The sequence below is a fragment of the Chrysemys picta genome, chromosome 8 (genome assembly GCF_011386835.1).
Source record: "Chrysemys picta bellii isolate R12L10 chromosome 8, ASM1138683v2, whole genome shotgun sequence".
Lineage (NCBI taxonomy): Eukaryota > Metazoa > Chordata > Testudines > Emydidae > Chrysemys > Chrysemys picta.
This window is the reverse complement of record NC_088798.1, coordinates 16,886,176-16,906,408: the sequence shown is the minus strand read 5'-3', so window position 1 is coordinate 16,906,408 and position 20,233 is coordinate 16,886,176. Positions and strand designations below refer to the sequence as shown.

At 43.9% G+C, this 20,233-nt stretch overlaps 1 protein-coding gene across 8 annotated transcripts in view; it reads right to left on the bottom strand.

Annotated features, from left to right (window-relative positions):
* Positions 1-298: 298 nt before the first annotated feature.
* Positions 299-20,233, bottom strand: part of PATJ (PATJ crumbs cell polarity complex component) — a 212,504-nt gene continuing 192,569 nt past the window's right edge. For 4 of the 8 annotated variants that reach the window (XM_065555402.1, XM_065555403.1, XM_065555401.1 and 1 more), the window contains 7 exons: positions 15,120-15,237; positions 13,837-13,877; positions 13,281-13,403; positions 10,452-10,556; positions 6,369-6,475; positions 4,667-4,790; positions 299-930 (listed from right to left, as the gene is read on the bottom strand). In XM_065555402.1, coding sequence (XP_065411474.1) covers positions 784-930; positions 4,667-4,790; positions 6,369-6,475; positions 10,452-10,556; positions 13,281-13,403; positions 13,837-13,877; positions 15,120-15,237 — 765 coding nt within the window. In that variant the 3' untranslated portion in view covers positions 299-783. The remainder of the gene's footprint in view (positions 931-4,666; positions 4,791-6,368; positions 6,476-10,451; positions 10,557-13,280; positions 13,404-13,836; positions 13,878-15,119; positions 15,238-20,233) is intronic. The other 4 variants (XM_065555408.1, XM_065555404.1, XM_065555406.1 and 1 more) reach the window with 3 other exon arrangements.

The window sequence follows — 20,233 nt, the reverse complement described above, 5'->3', positions numbered from 1 at the left end:
GGGCCTGTTAAACCCAGAGTTGTGAGTTCAATCCTTGAGGGGGCCACTTAGGGATCTGGGGCAAAATCAGTACTTGGTCCTGCTAGTGAAGGCAGGGGGCTGGACTCGATGACCTTTCAAGGTCCCTTCCAGTTCTAGGAGATAGGATATCTCCATTAATTTATTTATTTTATTTATTATTTATAATAATAATCACTAACTGGCATGGACCTATCCAGAGTGATAAATATGAAAAGTTAGCATTGACTGTCAAACTTACTGTGCAGAGCACAAACACTTTCCCAGAGAAGAATCGGATATTTGGAACTGTGGTAATTTAATTACATTATTAATGTTTTCTGGCATACTTGAAAGGACAATTAGCATAAGTAAATAATGAGTGAGATGACAAATCACTTAGCATTTATTTCTGCTCATCAGATGATGATCTAAATTCTCTTTTGTGTGCGCGCGTTAATTCCAGTTTCAGCAATTGTAACAGGGATTTCCCATTGGTGGGGATAAACTGATGTTTAACTAAAGTAAAACACATACAGTTCATTAAAGTTTTCTAAGTTAACCTTGTTGAGAGGAAACAGAAGCCACAAGATATTAAAGAAGTAGAAAAATCACTGACCAATAAGCTTCATTTATATGACTAAATGAAACAATAGAGGCAATAGGATTAGAATATACTAATCTTATCTGGAGTTTGTTTTTCATCTCACTCAGGACTGTACATTATTATAGCAGCTCTACGATGTTTTAAAATAATTGCATTCATCTCCACGTGTGCAATGAGATTCATGATAACACTGTTAATATTACAGATCCTTTCTGGCATTTCAGAATAGCTACAGCTTGCTCATGAGTAACACCTTCCAAAGCTTCTCCATTAACTGCTAAAATCTGATCGCCGCGCTTCAATCTGCCATCATCCGCAGCTGCTCCCTGCAAACAACAAAAATGACCGAACAATGTGATGTGATTTAATTCTAAATTACTTAAAAAAAAAATACAGCATGACACTGCTCAACAACATTAATTCTCTTTGTTACCAGTTTTAAACCTCAACTCTTTCCTGCAGCCATGACTCAGTATCGTGCTGGCAAATGCTGATGGTATTTGGCAGAGGCTTGATGCATGTGGGTGGTTGGGGGCACAGGGGATTTGCTGCCCTGTTTGTGTCCTTTTCTGGGACATCTGTTTCTCCTCAAGGAAGGGGTCAAGTCTTTGAAGCAGAAGGAGGGCTGTACTTCCTTAGTCTGATGGCTAGAGCCATTGCAATCCTCAGTGTAGGAATCTGGCTGGGAGCTCCTGAACCCCTTCTCCTTTAATGGGGCAGAGTCCTTTGAAGGACAGTGGGACCTTTCTAGGACTTTCTAGCTTGTCATGGCTCTCTGCACGGAGACCCTTCCCACTCAGCACTTCTGAGTCTGAGCCATCCCTTAGGTGGAAGGGTTTAGCTGGGCCGGCTCCAGGCATCAGCCCAGCAAGCAGGTGCTTGGGACGGCACGTCAGGCTGTTTGGCTGCAATTCGGTGGCGGGTCCCTCTCGGAGGGAAGCACCTGCCGCTGAATTCCCGCTGAAGAAGAAAGCGGCGTGGTGGAGCTGCCGCCGGAGTGCCGCCGATCGCAACTGCGATCGTGGCTTCCTCCCCCCCTCCCCCCCCGCCGCTTGGGGAGGCAAAAACCCTGGAGCCGGTCCTGGGGTTTAGCAATGCGTGGCTGATTTGGAGGATGGCCCCACCTGGCCCTGGTTTCTTTTCTGGGATAATGAGGTGGGGCACTGGATGAGGGACTGAGGGCCTTATGTGTGCTGTTAGGGCAGCTGCACAGGGTGTGTGCCACAGGGCTTCTGTTTCGCCTCAGAGGCCTGCTCTCCTCCAGCAGCAGCCTTCTAGGGTGAGTATTCTTGGCCTGCTGGAGAGAGAAACACCTGAAAGCTGAGAGATGGCTTGACTCTCATATGCAGGGCCGGCTCCAGCATTTCTGCCACCCCAAGCAAAAAAATAAAAAAAGCCGCGATCGGTGGCGGCAGTTCAGCGGCAGGTCCTTCACTCCTAGAGGGAGTGAGGGACCTGCCGCCCCCGAATTGCCGCAGGTGCCGCCCCTCTCCCTTGGCCGCCCCAAGCACCTGCTTGTTAAGCTGGTGTCTGGAGCCGGCCCTGCTCATATGAGTGGGAAGCGACACCCTCAAAGTTACAGATCCCGATTCTCATTTACACAATGGCCCCGTTATATACACTCACTTTAAAGCCCCTTTAGACTGCCAAAAGTAGTCTAGCAGGCCCACCATGCAAATGAAAACCAGGCCTTTACTGTTCTGTGTTCATCTGCTTATTGGGAAGAATCCTAACCCAAGCATCTGAACTGGTATAGAAGATCAAAGAGAAAAGTATTTATAGAAACCTGGAAGCTTTTAGTTTTATTTATTTATTTTTTGCTCAGTGCCAAGGGTGAACTTTATTTTCCTTCCAAAAAAAAAAAAAAAAAAAAAAATGTAGGTAAAGTTACATAAAACAGCGCAAAACACTATAAGATGTTCCACTAAAACAACTAAATGTATTGCTGAAGGCATAAGGTTCCCAAAGACATAAAAGGCAGGAGGCATTATTATTATTAATAATCATTTGTATTATTGTGCAGTAGGTATGTCACATCAAGGTTCGTGAATGCATTGATGGCTTTAGGACAAGAAAATTAGACTAAACTTCTGGCCTTGTGCCAAAAGCTTATAAAGGCAGTCTTCTCTCCATCTGGGCTGCATCTGATGGGCCTTGGAGTCAGTATAAAGCAAACCAGTGATTAGAAACATGCCTAGAGAGTCTACGCAAGAGGTTATTTGAAGGTAAAGACAAAAAGCCATTCTGAAACGTAAGTACTAGTCCCATAGTCTTTTCTTCTATTGAAATTTGTGGATTCACTGAAGAGAAAATCAATTCTAAGTGCCCTGAACACTCTACAAAACCACTGGCCTGAGATGTTTGTGGAACCCTCCAGATATTTATGCAGCCTTACATCGGCCCCCTACCATTTTTTCTGTTTGGTCTAATTCACTGAGACTGTACTATAAAAGTGACTTTATGCTAACACATCTTTCTGTTAAGCATTCCTAATTCAATAGGGCTAGAATTCAGTTGAGCCCGAATTCCAGGTCTTGACATCAGTGAGTGATGGGGAAATTAGGATGGGGATCTGCACCTCATGACTAGTCCCTATTTTTACAATGGGCCAAACCAAGATCTTGGATTCATGCATGCCATATCTTTAGGTAAGTTTGAAGCCCGATGCAAATTCTGTGGCTCGGTCCATGTTTACACAGGACCTTAGCTGCAAGAAAGCAAGACTGTCAGGCTGCAGGCAGGAATCCTCCTCTTGAACAAGAGCTGAGCGCAGCAGGTAAAACCCCCACAGCCACTTTCAAAGCTTTTGAAACTACAACTTTGAAAGTTAAAAAAGGAGAGAAGGGGTAGACTGTGGTGGTGCTGAGCACTTCCCAAGTTGGAAACAGGTAAGTTAAAAATTAACAAAGCCGTAGGGCCTGATTCCCCATTACCCTGCCCCTTGTGAAGTCATCTACACCAGTGCAATGTGTGAAACACTACTGTTGTGATATAGTAGCATTTTATACCCAGTTTGCACTGGTGTAAGTGACCTCACAACACACAGGGCAATGGAGAATCAGGCTGATAGCATCTTCCCCTTTTCTCATCCAAGTTGGCCACAACATGGATGTGAGGGAGCGTCTGACCACAGAGACCTGAGTTTTACTTCTGGCTTTGCAACTAACTTTGTGACCTTAGCAAGACATTTAACCTCTCTGCAACTATTTCCCAAATGTAAAATGCTACTTATACACTTGTGCACAGCATAGGCACCGACTCTGTGGGTGCTCCGGGGCTGGAGCATCCATAGAGTCGGCGCCTATGCTGTGCACAAGTGTATAAGTAGCATATACAGCTCTGGGGCTGGAGCATCCACGGGGAAAAATTGGTGGGTGCTTTTCACCCACCGGCAGCGCCCCACCCTGAACGCCGCCCCAGCTCACCTCCGCCTCCTCCCCTGAGCGCGCCGTCCCCGCTTCTCCTCCCAGCGCTTGCCGCCGTGAAACAGCTGTTTTGCAGCGAAAGAAGCTGTGGGAGGAGGGGGGGAGGAGTGGGAACGTGGCGAGCTCAGGGGAGGAGGCGGGGAAGAGGCAGGGACGGGGTGAGGATTTGGGGAAGGAGTCCAATAGGGGCAAGGACTTTGGGGAAGGGGTTGGAATGGGGGTGGGGCAGGGGCGGGAGGGGACAGGGAAGGGGTGGAGTCGGGGCGGGGTCGAGGATGAGGGGATGCAAGCACCCACCGGCGCCAGGAAAAGTTGGCGCCTATGGTGCACAGCACTTTGAGACCTACAAATAAATAAAGCCTTATACAGATTATTTTAAAGACATTTCCCAAATACACAGAGTAACATGTATTTGCTCAGATAAGGTCTCTCTTTCCACATGTCAGTATAATAAAATAGCAGCTTTTCCCTCATCCTTGCTAGCTGATAGTGAGCTTTGGGTCCCGGCAGTGATGATCAAATCACACATACCCAGACAATGAGTTTGGGACACAATTCTTTTGCATTAGACTTGTTATCTGTTCCTAATTTTAGGGTTTTTAAAAGATATATGCAAAAAGGAAAAAAAAAAAGATACCTTGGCAAATATAGTCTTGACATAAATGGGCAGGTCTCCATGGGGACTTCCATATCCCCCTACAATACTAAAACCCAGGCCATCAGAACCTTTCTCCAAAGCAATAATCTTAGGCTGAGGAGCCCTGAAAAAACAATGAATACCACTTAGAAGAACAATATATAGCAAGTGAGGGTCTTTTTGTAGCAGGAACACTTTCAAATAGATTCAGACTTTCAAATAGATTCAAATAGATACACCCATTTTCCTTTTAAGATGTTTTTCATAATTTCACAAACCATGGCTCCGATCCCATGTTGGAATGCACTAACATGGACCCGTGAACCTAAGTAGAGTCCCATTGACTTCACTTTTTATATACTTCCTTTAATAGGATTCAAAAAAAGAGTACATTATTCCCCAATAGCAGACTGTGATTCAGGAGCAAGGCCCACACAATTGCTATGTGTTTTTAAATAAGATTTGCTCCCTGACAGTCCATCTTCTGCTCCAGTTTAGGAGAAGTGAATTTGCAACATCATTTCATAGCAACACAACATAATCACCTGACTTCAGAGGCAATGTTGTCTAGTGGACAGAACGTAAAACTGGAAGTCAGGAACTCCTGAGTGCTAATTTCAGCTCAATCACAGCCTTATAGCATGGACCAAAAAGTCACAAAGTCCCCAGTTTTGAAAGTTTCTCTGTGCAGGTTCAGAAGTCCACCAACCTGGAGTAACATGCAGTATTGGGCCCATAATCATTCATATCTCAGTTTCCTCATATGAAAAATGGGGTTTTCTTCTCTATCTCACCAGTGTTTTGAAGCATTACTAGTTCATGAGCACAAGGTAATTTACAGACGTAACACACTTTTTAAACTTTATGGACTGAGAGTATTTGATATTTTGCTAATCTGAGTTGGTCAAAACAATCTGATTTGTGCTCTTTGACTGGAGAAGTGCACAAGCACTCAATGCAAATATTAGCATGTGCAAGCTTAAAATAGTTCCCACAACTTCTTAACTTCAAATGAAAACTCCCTTTTTTCAAATATTTGTGAGAGTTCAAATTGGCTGGATGTACATTCATGGAAAGAGAACACAAGAGAGGCATGGACAAATCTCATTCATGCAACAATTTGAGATAATATTTGTGATTTTTTTGTTTTTCCACAGCGCTAAGCATTACTATTATTGACTAAAGGAACAATACAATGAAAAAGCTAATGGAAGACAGAATCCCTTTAATATAAATGAATATCTTCAAGCTCAGCAAAATACATGCACATTTGGAACTTTTACATCAACCCCCCTGCTTTCGGAAAACCTCTTCTTGTTTAATCCCCAAGATGATGGATTATTTTGAACTGCAGTTGTCATAACTCATTTCAAAGAGGAAGCTGCGAAACAGGAGCAGAACCATCATGACAACACATCAACTGGAAAATCTACGGAGATGTGCTTTTTGGAAATCTATCAAAAACAAAAGCATGAAGTTTCACACTTGAATTACCAGATGAAGGCAGGTATGGTTCCACTCCTCGCCAGTAGAGGACAATAGTGAGCATTTTAAAGGTGCTGAAAAATTAGTTGAAAAAGAAATGACAAGAGAAGAGAGCAAACACACTGTCCAGGCCTGTGCAAGGGAATGGAAATGTTTGAGTATCCTTTAGGCAGTACTCTGAACTAGAGTACTCCAACATCAAAGAGTGCATACTTACTCTGGATCTTCAGAATGACAATCAAGAGTAGGGGAGTTAAGATTACATCCAGCAGACATGCTCTCTAATTGGCTAGCTATGGCACTGATATTGGTGTCGGCTACAACCTGAAAGTCAGGATGCAAGAAAATGTCAGCAAGGGGTCAGACTGCTAAACATCATCTTTACTTATTACACAACAAATACTGAGTATGTTAAGAAAAATGGCTACTTTTTACAATCAAAACTTCATATAAAATATTTTTAAAATCTTTTAAGTCCTTTATAAATTGAACTCAAATTACATTCAAATCACAGATTCATGAAGAAAATGTAAGAGGACCACCAATTTTCTGCAAGGATACAGCACAACACTTTTATTCTAATTTAAGGCCAGATTACCCTGGGGCCTCATACAATATTAAGTTTTGTACATGTTCCTGCATTGTGGGTGGAGAGAGGCCGGGTTCCAAGGTCAACAGCAGATGAAGGGACCACATCAGGGGGACATAATGGTGCCCCAGAGCTGTTAGGAAGGTCTTAGGGACACAAATGGGGCATCAGAGCTAGTACGAAGCAAAGGCAATCTAACCGAAGGCCCTGATCTCTGGTGAATCCCAGAGATACAAGCATCCATGAGGCTGAAACTCCTACTCATCCTGTAGAGCAAAATAACTCTAACCTTCCAAAGGACCAATCTGTTGGAAGCTACTGAATGAAGATCTCAATTTTTCTTTTCATTTTCCCCCATATCTCTGGGTTTTTTGTTTATTTCTCATTGGAGGGAGCAAATCTGGCCCTCATTTTAATCCTTCTGCCCCCACAAATTCTAATGTCTCCTTCTCCCTCTACACCTTATACCTGGGTAATCTCACCCACAAACACACATTCAACTACCATCGCTATGTGGGCAATTCACATACAGTAGTAGGGTAGAGAACACACAGGAATTTAATACTTTAGATGAAACCAGTGACATGAAAGGTGAAATGTAAGGTGAAGCTAAATTCAAGGATGATTTACTTTCTCAGTGAAACATAGAAGTATAGAGGGCTTCAACTCAATCCATTCTTTCAAGTTCTCTGTTTATATGCCTTGTCTCCAATAAAGTATCTCCCCTTCTCTTCTAGACACTGTCTGTATTCCTGCAACGTATTTTATTCTCTGTGGGCCATGTAAAGGAGCCATGTAAAAATGTGGAGCTCAGAAATGCCTCTCTACATTAGCTAGTAAAGGCCACGCATTAGTGAACAGCTTTCGCTTTTCACTTCTCCTGGGTGAGCACTCTACAGCCACGATTCAGATGACTCCAGGAGACAGCAAACCTGCTTCTCAGACGCCTGGCCAGGTCAGAGACAGGTAGCTGGAGCCCGGCAGTGCAGGGCAGCTGCTGCTCTGCCTGATGCCACGGAACAGGCAGCTGTGGTGTTCCCCCATCTCCTGCTGCTGCTGGTGCAACCCATTAGGCGACCTAGGCAGTCGCCTAGGGGGCTAACATTTGGGGAGGGGGCGGCGACCGCGCCGGCCGGATCTTCAGCCGCCCCGGTCGTCGTCGGTATTTCAGGGGCGGGACCTTCCACCGCCTCTGTCGGGGGCGGTATTTCGGGGGCGGGACCTTCCGCTGCCTAGGGCGGCAAAAAAGCTGGCGGTGCTCCTGGCTGGTGCCTGCAGCTGCTCCTCAGCATCCAGCCCCCTTTCACTGCTTGTGCAGCCGATAAGAGCCGCCCGGGCAGGTGGAGCTGGCGCCAGGGGTGGTAGAGCCCTCAGGGAGCAGACGCTGTGGGAGGGGTGTCCCCTTCCAGAACATAGCCCCAAGCTATCCCTTGCCTACGCCCTGTGCCCCTCCCAACTGCCTGCACACAGCTCCTAGCTACCCCCTGCCTGCACTTTGAGAGGTTTTCAGACTTTTTGAGCTGACCCTCCCCACCCTGCTTTGACTTACAATTTTTGGTTGCGCCCTCCTCCCACAACCCAGACTGGCTTGGTGGCTTGCTGAGGTGAGTCAGGGGGTGGAGGTGGCACTCCCTCCCAGGGCCCTGCCATGCAGAGATGGCCCATACCCCACCAGGCTCTGCCCCCCCACCCCCAATAGAAATCAAAGTACATCTATGCCCAAGACCTCCCCTCCCCACAGTGGCCGAAGCCAGGAATCCCGCAGGGCTAAAACCCCAAGCCCCCTTTGCCGGGCAGCTGAAGCCCAGAGCTGCGAGGCTCCCCACTGGACCCTAGAGTTGTTAATAGTATGGTGGGGGGGGTGAGGGGGCTCAGGAAAAAAAAAAGTTGAGAACTCCTGTCCTAACCCATCAAACAGTGATTCTTAGGGCTGGTCCACACTAACCCCCCAGTTCGAACTAAGATACGCAACTTCAGCTACGTGAATAATGTAGCTGAAGTCAAAGTACCTTAGTTCGAACTACAAAGTACTTACCGCAGGTCCACACGCAGCAGGCAGGCTCCCCAGTCGACTCCGCGTACTCTTCTCGCGGAGCAGGAGTACCGGCGTCGACAGCAAGCACTTCCGTGATCGATTTATCGCGTCTAGATAAGGTGCGATAAATCGATCCCAGAAGATCGATTGCTTACCGCTGAACCCGGAGGTAAGTATAGACGTACCCTTAGTAAAATCCTCAAGCAAAAACCAGAATGCCACAATTTTAATGTGAGTTTCACGTTCTAGGTTTCAGGCTCATAATTCACCCCTTTTGGGGTCATCAGGGCAACAGCAGAATTGCACATAGTTCAGAAGTTAGAAGCTGTTGTAAATAAATGTATTCTAATATTCCAGCAGGGGGGAAAGTTGTCGTATTTCCTTGTTAAATAAAACCCGATGGCAAAATAAATCTATATTCACAAATCTGTGGCAGTAAGAATGTATCAGAGTTCAACAACCTTGTAAAAAGCTTCTTATCTCATTACTACACCTGCAGAAAGCAGATTAATTTAAACCGAAGCATCAAAACAGCCAGAAGGGACGATTGTTCCCCCGAGAACCTAATCTTCCATTTGCAAACTCCTTTAACACCCTTCCCAGGACATCCCGATAATAAGCCTTTCCACCCCAGTGAACACAATTATCTGACCTTTCAGTGCAGTTTGCCATGAGGTGGTCTAACTTGATAATAAATACAATTACTTAATGACATGTCAGTCATGATTATCAGCCTGATAGAACTATTCCACTTATATTGTTTTAATAAAAAAGTAATGAAAAGTACCAATACTTAGCATTAATATAATCATTTCCTGTTCATCATACTTACAGCCACCACTAATATACCTGAATACTTTGTTTACCTAATTGTATTATAAAAAATAACTTCTTAGTTTCCCAAAAGGAACTTTTTTTTATTTGTGGAAAAGGACTGCATTGTATTGAGAACAAAAATACAAAATGTGAGAGAAATTAAGCAAATTCTAAGCTATCTAGCAGTTGTGAATGTGAGAGAAAAAACCCTTAGCTTTTATATACGAGATTTTTGTATCCAGTATTTTCCTCTTAGCAGGTTCAAGTTGTGTATATTGGAGAAACAGAAGAGGGCTGCTGTAATCAAAAATAAAAACTACACATTCTTCAATAGTTTTTTTTTTTACTCTTAATTGCCACATTTATCAGTGGTGTACCCAAGTACTGTAATTTGGTTGATAATCAGTCCTACACACTAATATATTGAATTGAGATGTAATAATTTATACCAAACCCAACTAGAGTTTTAGGTTTTTTTCACTTCCACGAACAAAGAAATTAACACTTTGGGCAGCTCAGTCCCAGTCTAGCAGCACAAGAAAAGGAGTCATTCCATGTTTGTAGCTAGCTTACTTTAAAAAAAAAAAGTGTTGGAAGCTAAAAGCTTTGTTGCTTTATCATGTGTAGCAACAAGTCATTTTGTTCCCCCTGTTATGCTTTTATATAATCATACTCACAGTCTGTATGGGTGGCAATAAAGAATTTTTGAATGAAAATAATAATTTATTGCTTTCATCCTGTATAATTGACATCAAGAAGCACCCCACTGCGCTGTGATGTCTTGTGCCACTGATGCTTAGTCTTTTTTGAACACCACTTATCTACCCTCATGCAGCTGCATGTTCAATTTATCGCCATACCTGCAGGATAATGCTCCCATAAGCATTCTTCAGTAGATTAACAGCATCAGCGTGAGACAGCCCGTCCAAAGGTTGCCCATTAATACTGACAATCCGATCTCCAACCTAAAAGTACAACAGTAATGGAAAATTACTAGCATTAAGGAAAATTAAATTTAAGGATGCTTAAAATTCCTTATGAAATTGGCACTGCAGACTCATGCTTCTCATATACAGTATGTCTTTTGTGAGGATTCTGTATTTCCACTGATCATTCAGCATTCTTCAGAGTAAGGATAATGCACATTTCTTAAAAAAATAACAGCCCAGATAAACAAAGAGAGGTCATAGTCTATTGATTACATTTGCAAGTAAGGAGAATGACATTAGCAACCAACCATTTTCATTCCATGTGGAAAGGCCACATGTATGTCCACATACATGGATAAGGAGAGGGGTGCAGGTGTGTGTTTTAACTGTAATATAAGAAAGCAGACGCTATCCATATTAATTCATAAATGAGTAAATATATAAGCTTTTGAGTCTAATAAAAACGTATGCTGCTGATATACCAGGCCTTAGCACCCTTGCAGAGTTCTGTTAAGCACGGGTCTATGCTAGTGGATCTCATTACAGGATCAGAGCCATGGCTTTCCTGTGCATATTATGTATATTCTTCTTTCAAGTAGGTAATTTCCATAGATTATGATTCATAGCTTCTAAGGCCAGAAGGGGTCCTTGGATATATCTACACTGCAATTTAAAACCCACAGCTGGTCTGTGTCAGCTGACTTGGGCTTGCAGGTCTCAGGCTAAGAGACTGTTCAATTTCAGTGTAGATGTTCAGGCTTGGGCTGGAGCCTGGGCTCTGGGACCCCACAAGTGGGGAGGGTCCTGGAGCCCAGGTTCCAGCCTGAGCCCAAATGTCAACACTGCAATTAAACAGCCCCTTAACCCAAGTGGACATGGGCCAGCCACAGGTATTTAACTGCAGTGCAGACATGTCACTGTGATCATTACTTCTCGGGGAAATCTGCACCACTGCATATGTGCAGAATTTTTTTTTCCTGTGCATAAAATATATTCCCTCCCCAGAAGTGCTGCAGTTCTGCCTTTCACACACCAGAGGCCGCTGCCACAGCAGCCGGCTGTGTTCATCACACCACCCTGCCCGTGGAGCCAGTTTAGGAGGCACAGGATGTGGGTGTGTGTAGGGGGAGAACAGAGAGTGGGGCGGCTCACAGACTGATGCTCAGAAGAGCTAGTAAGGGGGGAGAGACTGGGTGGGGGCACAGGAGCTAGTGGGGTGACAGCATTGAGCCAGGGGCTGAATGGGGGGGTGGGGGGGACTGCAGGGCCGCATGAGAATGTGGAGGATAGAGGGTTGCAGAGCCACATGGGGACAAGGGGGTAAAAGGGTGCAGGGGCACACAGGGGCATATAAGGACAGGGGTAGATGTGCCTGACTGAATGAATGGGAGAAGCTAGAGTGTCAGTCAGGATCTGCATGGGGGAGGCTCCCCAACTCCCTAACAATCCCCCACCAAAAACCTGTTTCCTACTTCTCCCACCCACACCCAACAACCCTCCAGGTTCATTCCTGGGCTCTTTCCCTCTCCCTCAGCTCCTCCACTACCCCTGACTTCCCCAAGCCTTTATACTGCTTCTAAGGGGTGCAATAAATATGTTTCTGTATTGTAGTTTAAACAAATTACTCAAAGTTCTGTATTAAGTTGCATAGTAAGGAATCTATTTGTCAAAAAAAAATATTTCCTGAATCTTTTTTTTGGTCTATATTATTACAGATATACTTGCTGACAGGTATTTTGAAAAAAATTACCAAAATAATTGAAACTGGCATGATTATATTGTGTTATTTTGACAAATAAAATATGCAGAACTTTGCAGAATTTTAAAATATTGAGCGCAGAATTCCCCCAGGAATAGATCATCTAGTCAGACCTCCTGTATACCAATAATGTAGGATTTCCCTGAAATAGTTATTTCAACTAGTGTATATCTACATTCAGTCTTGATTTAAGAATTGCAAGTGATGGAGAATCCACCACAACTTTGATAAGTTGTTCCAATGGTTAGTTACGCTTCACTATTAAAAATTTACATCTTATTTCCAGTCTGAATTAGTCTAGCTTCAACTTCCAGCTATTGGATCTTGTTATATTTTTGTTTGCTAGATTGAAGAGCCCATCCCCTCATTTTTGTTCCTCACGTAAGTACTTATAGACTGCAATCATTTTAATAATGATAGTTATCCTGAAAGTCTACCCAATAATTGTGGGATGTTCAACACAGTAGTTCATCAAAAACTGAAACATAATAGCAACAGTCTTTTGAATTTAAAGTGTCATTTTTTTTGTTTTGGCACCTGAAAAAGTCAGTTTCAATTTAAAATCAGTTACGTGTTGCCAGAGTTTTTGTTTTGTATAAGATCTAAGGGGTGCCCCAGTTGTCCATGGACCACCTATGGCCTGTGAAGCAACTGCCTCTGATCCTTGCAGAGAGCTGACTGGTCATGTAGTGCTGACTTTCCCCTCTGGTCCCAGCTACTGGACTGCATTAAGAGACTGTTGCAAATACATTGAGATACTTCCGGAATGTTACATTTTCACATAGACAATCAATGTAATTGTCACAGGGATGTACTGCACTCAGCAGCAGCAGGCACCGGCCATCTCTGGCCATGAATGGGAGGGGAGAGGGTCTAGGAGACAAGGTGCCTATCCAGGAGTGATCCACACTTACAAATGTTTGAGACCTCCTTTTCTAAACGTGCACAAGATAAAATAGTGAATACTAGAGGAGGTGATATATATTCCCCCTTCCACTTACTTTGAGCCTTTGGGTACGTGCTGCTACTCCACTGGCTTGAATCATGGCAATAAAGATTGGAACATCTCCTAATGGGCTTCCCTTCCCTCCTGCTATACTGATACCAAGGGCATCATTTGGTCCCTAAAAGGAAGAAACATATCAAAACAATTCACAGTGTAACAATGTATAGCTGTGTGTGTGTCTATATATATATATATAGTCCCCATCTGCACTCAGTGATTCAAGACAACAGTTCTGTTAGGCGACATTCTGGTCCTCTACACATTACTATGGGACTTACTATACACTTACTATAAGCAGCCACATTGTACAGAGAACTATGCCTGGTAGCAAGTGTTTGCAGGATAGGGCCCCAAGCCTGTAAAAGAACCTGAGATACCCAGGCAGGTTGGACATATTTAATTCAGTAACAACACCTCACATATCTAGCTAGAATTAAAACCATAAAGTGCCAACACCAATTAAATAATAATGCAGTTTTGCATGCCAAAAAGTAGTGAAAAATTAACAGCTATCCTTGGAAACAACACCTTTCAGAAAATAACTCACTGACCCTCATTATCTCCACAGTCCTCAGGTCCATATCTGCTCCTACTAAAAAGCAAACAAACCATTAGCTTCTGTAATTAAGAGATAATATAATTAAAAGATAACACTGTCAGGTGACAATGATCTCTGGCTGACTAGCCAAAGTTCTCACTGACCAAAGCAGAGCCCTTTCGGGCGCTGATCATGTGACAAGGACAGGATTTCTGTTTCATCAAGTGATAAACATGGATACAATCACTCTGTTTGAGAGATGCCATTGTGACATCCATTGTACGCAGCAGTTGCTCACATAATCTATTAAATAGCAGTGTTTTGCTGGCCTAGGGAATATAGACCTATTGTGTGTTGCACTCCATTAAAGATCAGCTTATTATTCATAAATCACAGTGTCCCCACCACAAAGGGTACTGTATAGGTCTGGTTTGTGCCTGCTAAAGTTCTATTGATTTCCTTTTCTAATTTGTGCTGTATTAGTAAATAATAGACATCCAGTTAATCAGTCTGGCTGGCACAGATTCCTCGTGGCAGACAATTAGCTACAGTGCCAGCTAAAAAGCACTAAAATTGTATGAAAGAATTGGAGATGGTCTAGAAGCAAAAAATATGAAACTGGAGCTAAATGGCCTCAACGTTTGAGTATTCAGATCCAGGGTTTTGACGGGTAAGTCTCTAGAAAGGATTTCTCAGTAACTGTGTTGGCTTTAATTAAAATATATCAGATATGTTTCTGAAGATTAATGTTATCAGTCTCTTTCAAGAGTTAATGATTTTGATTAATATATAGAAGTAATTTTCTCTACAGATGATATCTATATTATATTGCACACAAATACAGTACAGAATGGTACTATGGGGGTATAAAGGTTCTCTCAGCCTGAGTTTGGGATGGGCACACTGCTAATGAGTTGCAAAGCTGGAAGTGAATTATGGAAGGCATGGCAAAGAAATGGCAATATTTCAGGCCCTCTCAGGGATAGAAGTAAGTGTTATTAACATAGGAAAGAATCTTGCCTATTCTGGGCCTCAGGTAAGGGAAACTGGGGAGGGGAGTGGGAAGTCTATATTTAGAGAAGAAGGAAACATTTCTCTGGAAATTTACTTTAAAATAATGGCATTTGCTGGAAGCTGCTCAGGGGGTTTGGAATGTCAGAATAAATCTTGTGGGAGATGGATAAGGAAACCAGATTCAGCTAATATAGGACTTTATTTTTAAACCAGCATAGCAGAGGTTCGTGTCTCTGAGGAATAACACACAGTGATTTTGGCATCTCTCTCTCTAGTTTGTACCTGAATTTCTCTGAGATGCATCTGCCGACAGCCTCTTGGTGCTGACAAAGTTCTGTAAGGTAGTGATGACCGGAGCCAGTGCAGGATGAAAGTGACTATGCATGCTGTGTTGGTTCACCTGAAAATAAAGATAAAACCAGTAATTGTGGGGCAAACCAAATGCGTTATCCCCAGGTTTATTCTTCTGGAAGTGAGGGCCCATCTGTGCCAAAGAAGTGAAACTAGAGATAGGTTCAATGGTTTTCAGACTGGTTAGTTCCTGCATCCACAGGGCTTCTGCACTGGAAACTCAGGCATCTACTCCACATTCCTCTCCAAAGTGGTCTATCATCCCTGGCCAGATACACAATACTGGTCTTAGTCATAAAGGGCCAGATTACACTTCTTAGATACACCTACGGTGGGGACCACCCAGGTGCTGATCTGCTCCTGGCCCCATGGAAGTGGGGATCAGACACCTCCATGGCACAGTTCCATTGGTCTCTGGGACTGTGTGTAAGGATGGATGAGAGGGATGGTGCATTTTCCATTGGCAGCCTATGGGAATTCTACAGGTGCGTTAGTACAGCCAGAGGGGACATCAGTTTTAATACCGAGCCTCTTTTGTGCTGGTGAATCCCCCTTTAAGGAGTGTGCCAATGGCTGCTGCAGGTAGAAAAAGCAACGCAGTCATGCTGCCAGGGAGCTATAGAAGGCTATAGCCCAGGGGTGGCCACACTTACTGACCCTCTAAGCTGCATAAGATAATCTTCAGAAGTTCAAAAGCCAGGTGCACCTGCTGGGGTGCAGGGCTTCAGCTCCACAGGGTGTGTCTGCTGGGATTCGTGGCTTCTGCCCTGCAGGAGGCACCTGTCAGGGCTTGGGGCTTCAGCCCCGCTCCGGCTGAAACAGAAGCCCTGAGCTCCCCTCCACCCAAGTCTGGTAGGTGGAGAATGGGGGGAGAAGAGCTGTGGGGGGCTCCGCGAGCCACACTTCAATTGTAAAAGAGCTGCATGCGGCTCACAAGCCGCGGTTTGGCCACCCCTGCTATAGCCACTGCAGAGGCTTCCGGATGTACGACCCTGTGCCCTTCTGCAGATCCCCGAGATTCAGAAATCTCAGAAGATCCATGAATTCTGGTGGCCAGACGTGACTACCTCTAGAGTGGAGCATGTTACACTTTGCTCCCACTCCACTGAAGGAATTTGGGGAAAAAAATCTCTGGATTTTCATGGAATTTCCCTGCCTCGGGATTCTGCCAGAGGATTTTCTGTAGAAGGGATGGATTATGGGGCTCGTGTTTGGGGACTACACATAGAATACTCAGCTTCCATGTTGAACAAAAAGTTTCTAGCCCCGTGCCTTGCAAAGACAGCCTTGAAAATGCAAATATATATAGTCTGAATTAGGGATGTAGGGAACAGCTGCAGGGCTCTAACTTCTGCAGCAGGCCACTGTGGGGTGGTGGGGACCAAAACCTCCTCTCTTCCCACAGACACTTTTTTCACGATAGGAGTCAATGACCTTTGGATTGTATCCCATGAACTGTCTTGAACTTCCCAAAAATTCTCAGTCTGGCCCTGTGCACAAATGGTTTGGGGCAGGAATCGTATATGCTTTCAGATGGGTGGGGAGTTATTTTTGGGCCCATCTAAACTCTTAAACCTCATCAATCAAAGTGTCTCTTCCCTTGGACAACCTGGTTAGGGATTTGTTAGTGTGACAGGGTCGGGCTAGATGGCTACAGGAGAGTGATAGAAGGCAGATATATTAGCCTCAGATTAAGCAGGTCCCTTTTTCCTGGGTAAGGTAACAGGGGCGGTTCCAGAACAACCTGGAACTTGCTGGAACCAATTAAGGCAGGCAGGCTAATTAGGACACCTGGTTTAAAAAGGACCTCACTTCAGTCAGTGAGGGGCGTGCAAGGAGCTGAGAGTGAGAGGGTGTGCTGCTGGAGGACTGAGGAGTACAAATGCTATCTGGCATCAGGAGGAAGGTCCTGTGGTAACGATAAAGGTTTTGGGAGGAGGCCATGGGGAAGTAGCCCAGGAAGTTGTAGCGGTCACACAGGTGTTACATGAAACACTGTAGACAGCTGTGATCCACAGGGCCCTGGGCTGGAACCCGGAATAGAGGGCAGGCCTGGGCTCCCCCCATCTCCCCAACTCCCTATTGGATACAGGAGAAATTGACCTGGACTGTGGGCCCCACCAGAGGGGAAGGTCCCTGGCCTGTCCCTCGACCCACTAGGTGGATCAGCAGAGACTGTGAGGATTGTTCTCCTTCCTTTTCCCCATGCCGGCCAGTGATGAGGTTAGTTGAGTGAACGGCAGGTTTGAGCCACTAGCCAAAGTGGCCAAACTGAGGGCTGCTGTGAATCTCTGAGGCGAGCAAATCTGCCAGTAAGTGCAGGACCCACCAAGGCAGAGGAGGAACTTTGTCACATTAGCTAAGGCTAGGATAAATCCACCCCAAGACCTGGATTTGTATCCAGCGAGGGAGACTGTATTTTCTATGCTTCTTCAAACTCATATCATTCCTGCTACTGGCTTTAATGAGTAACTCTCTAATCCATGGGACATCCCTACTACCTGAGGGGTGTGTGTGTGTGTGTGTGTTATTAAAGAATTAGACAGCTAAAGCAGAAAGGAACTGCAAGTGGGATGGGCCAATAGGATTAAAGTTGAGTTTGGTGATGGTAGAGAGAAGCAGAGAATCCTAAATGGATACTTTTATTTTGAGTACAGGTCCAATCCCTGGGTATAGAAAAGGACAGAATGAGATAGAAAAGTAAGTGGGACAAAGGGCAAACTTGTTGTTTGGATAACTAGAACTAGGTGAGTGACAAGCCATTTAATGTACTATTCATTTCTATCCAAATCTAGGAACAGAGGGGTTCCAGTCCATCTGGATATTTTCCACAGTTTTTCATCCATCCCTACTTGAATCCCAGCGGCCAAGCTGCAGCCATGTATGCTTTGCGCCGAAGAAACATTTCTAGTCAAATAGATTTTCAAGCCACAAAGTGCTAATAAAATTTCTGGGGAATCAGGATTAGTGTTCCTTGGAGTGTATGGAGAACTCATTAGCATAAGCTCTCTGGAGAGCTCCATGGACTAGTCCGGAATAAAGCTCGGAAATAAATGCATGTAGGCCAGACAAGTTTCTGTTGAATAGTTCAGAGTGAGGCAAATCTTAGATATGCAGTACAAACAAGGCACATGTGCTTATGTAGTGAGAAGGGGATGTATACCATTAAATGGAAACAAAAAAAAGAGTGATAAATGGATTGTCACAAAATCTGTATTTACCTATGGAATTACATTCATTGCTGTGTAGTTTATAAAGCTACAATAACATCTGAAAATCTTCTCTTTATAGTATCACAATTTACAGTAACTTAAGAACTGTTTGCCCAATCACCAAATTTAAATGTTTGGACTATTGGGCTAATGTAGAACATTTTAAAAATGTTGATCCACATAGCACTTACAAAGTTACAGCTTCAACTGACATAAGTTAACATAGAATACTTAAACTTTGGTGGATCTATGTGGAAAACTGAGTGGAAGCCAGGTTTTCAAAAGTCATTTCTTAGTTCACATACCTCAGTATTTGCAATTGACCTGCTTGCAAAATCCAAGCTTTGAGGTACTTAGAATTGCACATGGGAAAAAAAGTAGAAATGTTAAGGCCACTTTGAACATTTAGCCCTGGATTTCAAGAATCCACACATCGTGCAATTATCAGAACTCAAATCAATTTTCACCCTACTTCCCCCAACTAATGCATACTCTATAGGACAGACACTTTCAGTGTCAATAATAGTAATACCGACCAAAACATGAGCATCAAAAACTCGTAAATCCATACACTTAGGCACTCAAAACCCCCCCCCCAAAAACAAACAAACAAAAAAAAAGGACCAGATTTTCAAAGGTGTTGAGGACCTGCAGCTTCTATTGAGTTCAGTGGGATTTGCAAGTATTGGTGCACCTCTGAAAATGCCTAAATATGGATTTAGGATCCTAACTTTAGACACAAACATTTGAAATTTTTCGTCCTTGTGGTTACACAATGATACAGCACTTTTCATCTGAGGAACATCTGAGTTTTACATACACCCCGTCAGGAAGTATGATCCTCATTTGCGTGAACTGAAACACAGAAGTTAAATGAGGTTCCCAAGGTCTCGGATAACATGTTAGTAGCAGTCACCTGGGGTGTGTTGTATAGTGCTTGGAGTAGGGTGCTAGGTTCTATTCCTGGAGGAGTTCCTGCTGTGCTTTGCCGCCATCATAATTCTATGTATTAATTTTGGCTCAAAGCCTGGCAGAGAACTTCAACCCTTCTTCCTTTGTAGAAAACAGAGGTTTTCAGGAACTCAGAGTAAATTTTTTCATAAGAGCATAAATCTCACTTTCAAAGTGACCTAGCACTTAGGAGCTTAAGTCCCATTAACTTTCAGTAAGACTCAAGACTCCTAAATGTCATTTTTGAAAATGGAACATAGGCTCCTGAGTGGTTATTGAACAAGTACAATTTTCAAGTCATCTTCTCTGTTACTGACTTTGGAGATACATCCATCCAGATTTCTAATTCTACCAGGAGGAACAGCAGAAGCTGTTATACCATTACTGTCCTACACTATCTGAAGTGGAATCTTAAACTTTAACTTTTACATGTGAAACCTTGCAGTTTAGGTGTTCCACATTTCCTTCTGAATCTGCACCTATTCCACTGCCTTTTTTTGTTTTGTAGGTGTATCTACCCTTTCGCATCCACTCCAAGATTCCCCACAACCAACACTTGCTTTCTTGCTGACTGACCCTCATCCACGCTCAGTCTCAGTATTTTTTCCTCTTTTTCAGCTACACTCTTTAACAATTATGAAGCACAGACAGGCAGTGCTGGCTTATTTTCCATGGACCAGATTTTGGGCAACTCCTGTGTGGCTCCACAAAGAGAGGAGAAGGCTGCAAAGAGCTCTCTCCTTTTTTCAGGAGATGATCAAGATCCTGCTAGGAAGCAGAGCCTTTGTTCTCTCCCAGCACATGTGTGGGTGCTAGTTGCCTGAGAGTGTGGGGTAAGGCTGGGCTTCATACCACTATGTACTTGCCCATACAGCTGGCTGT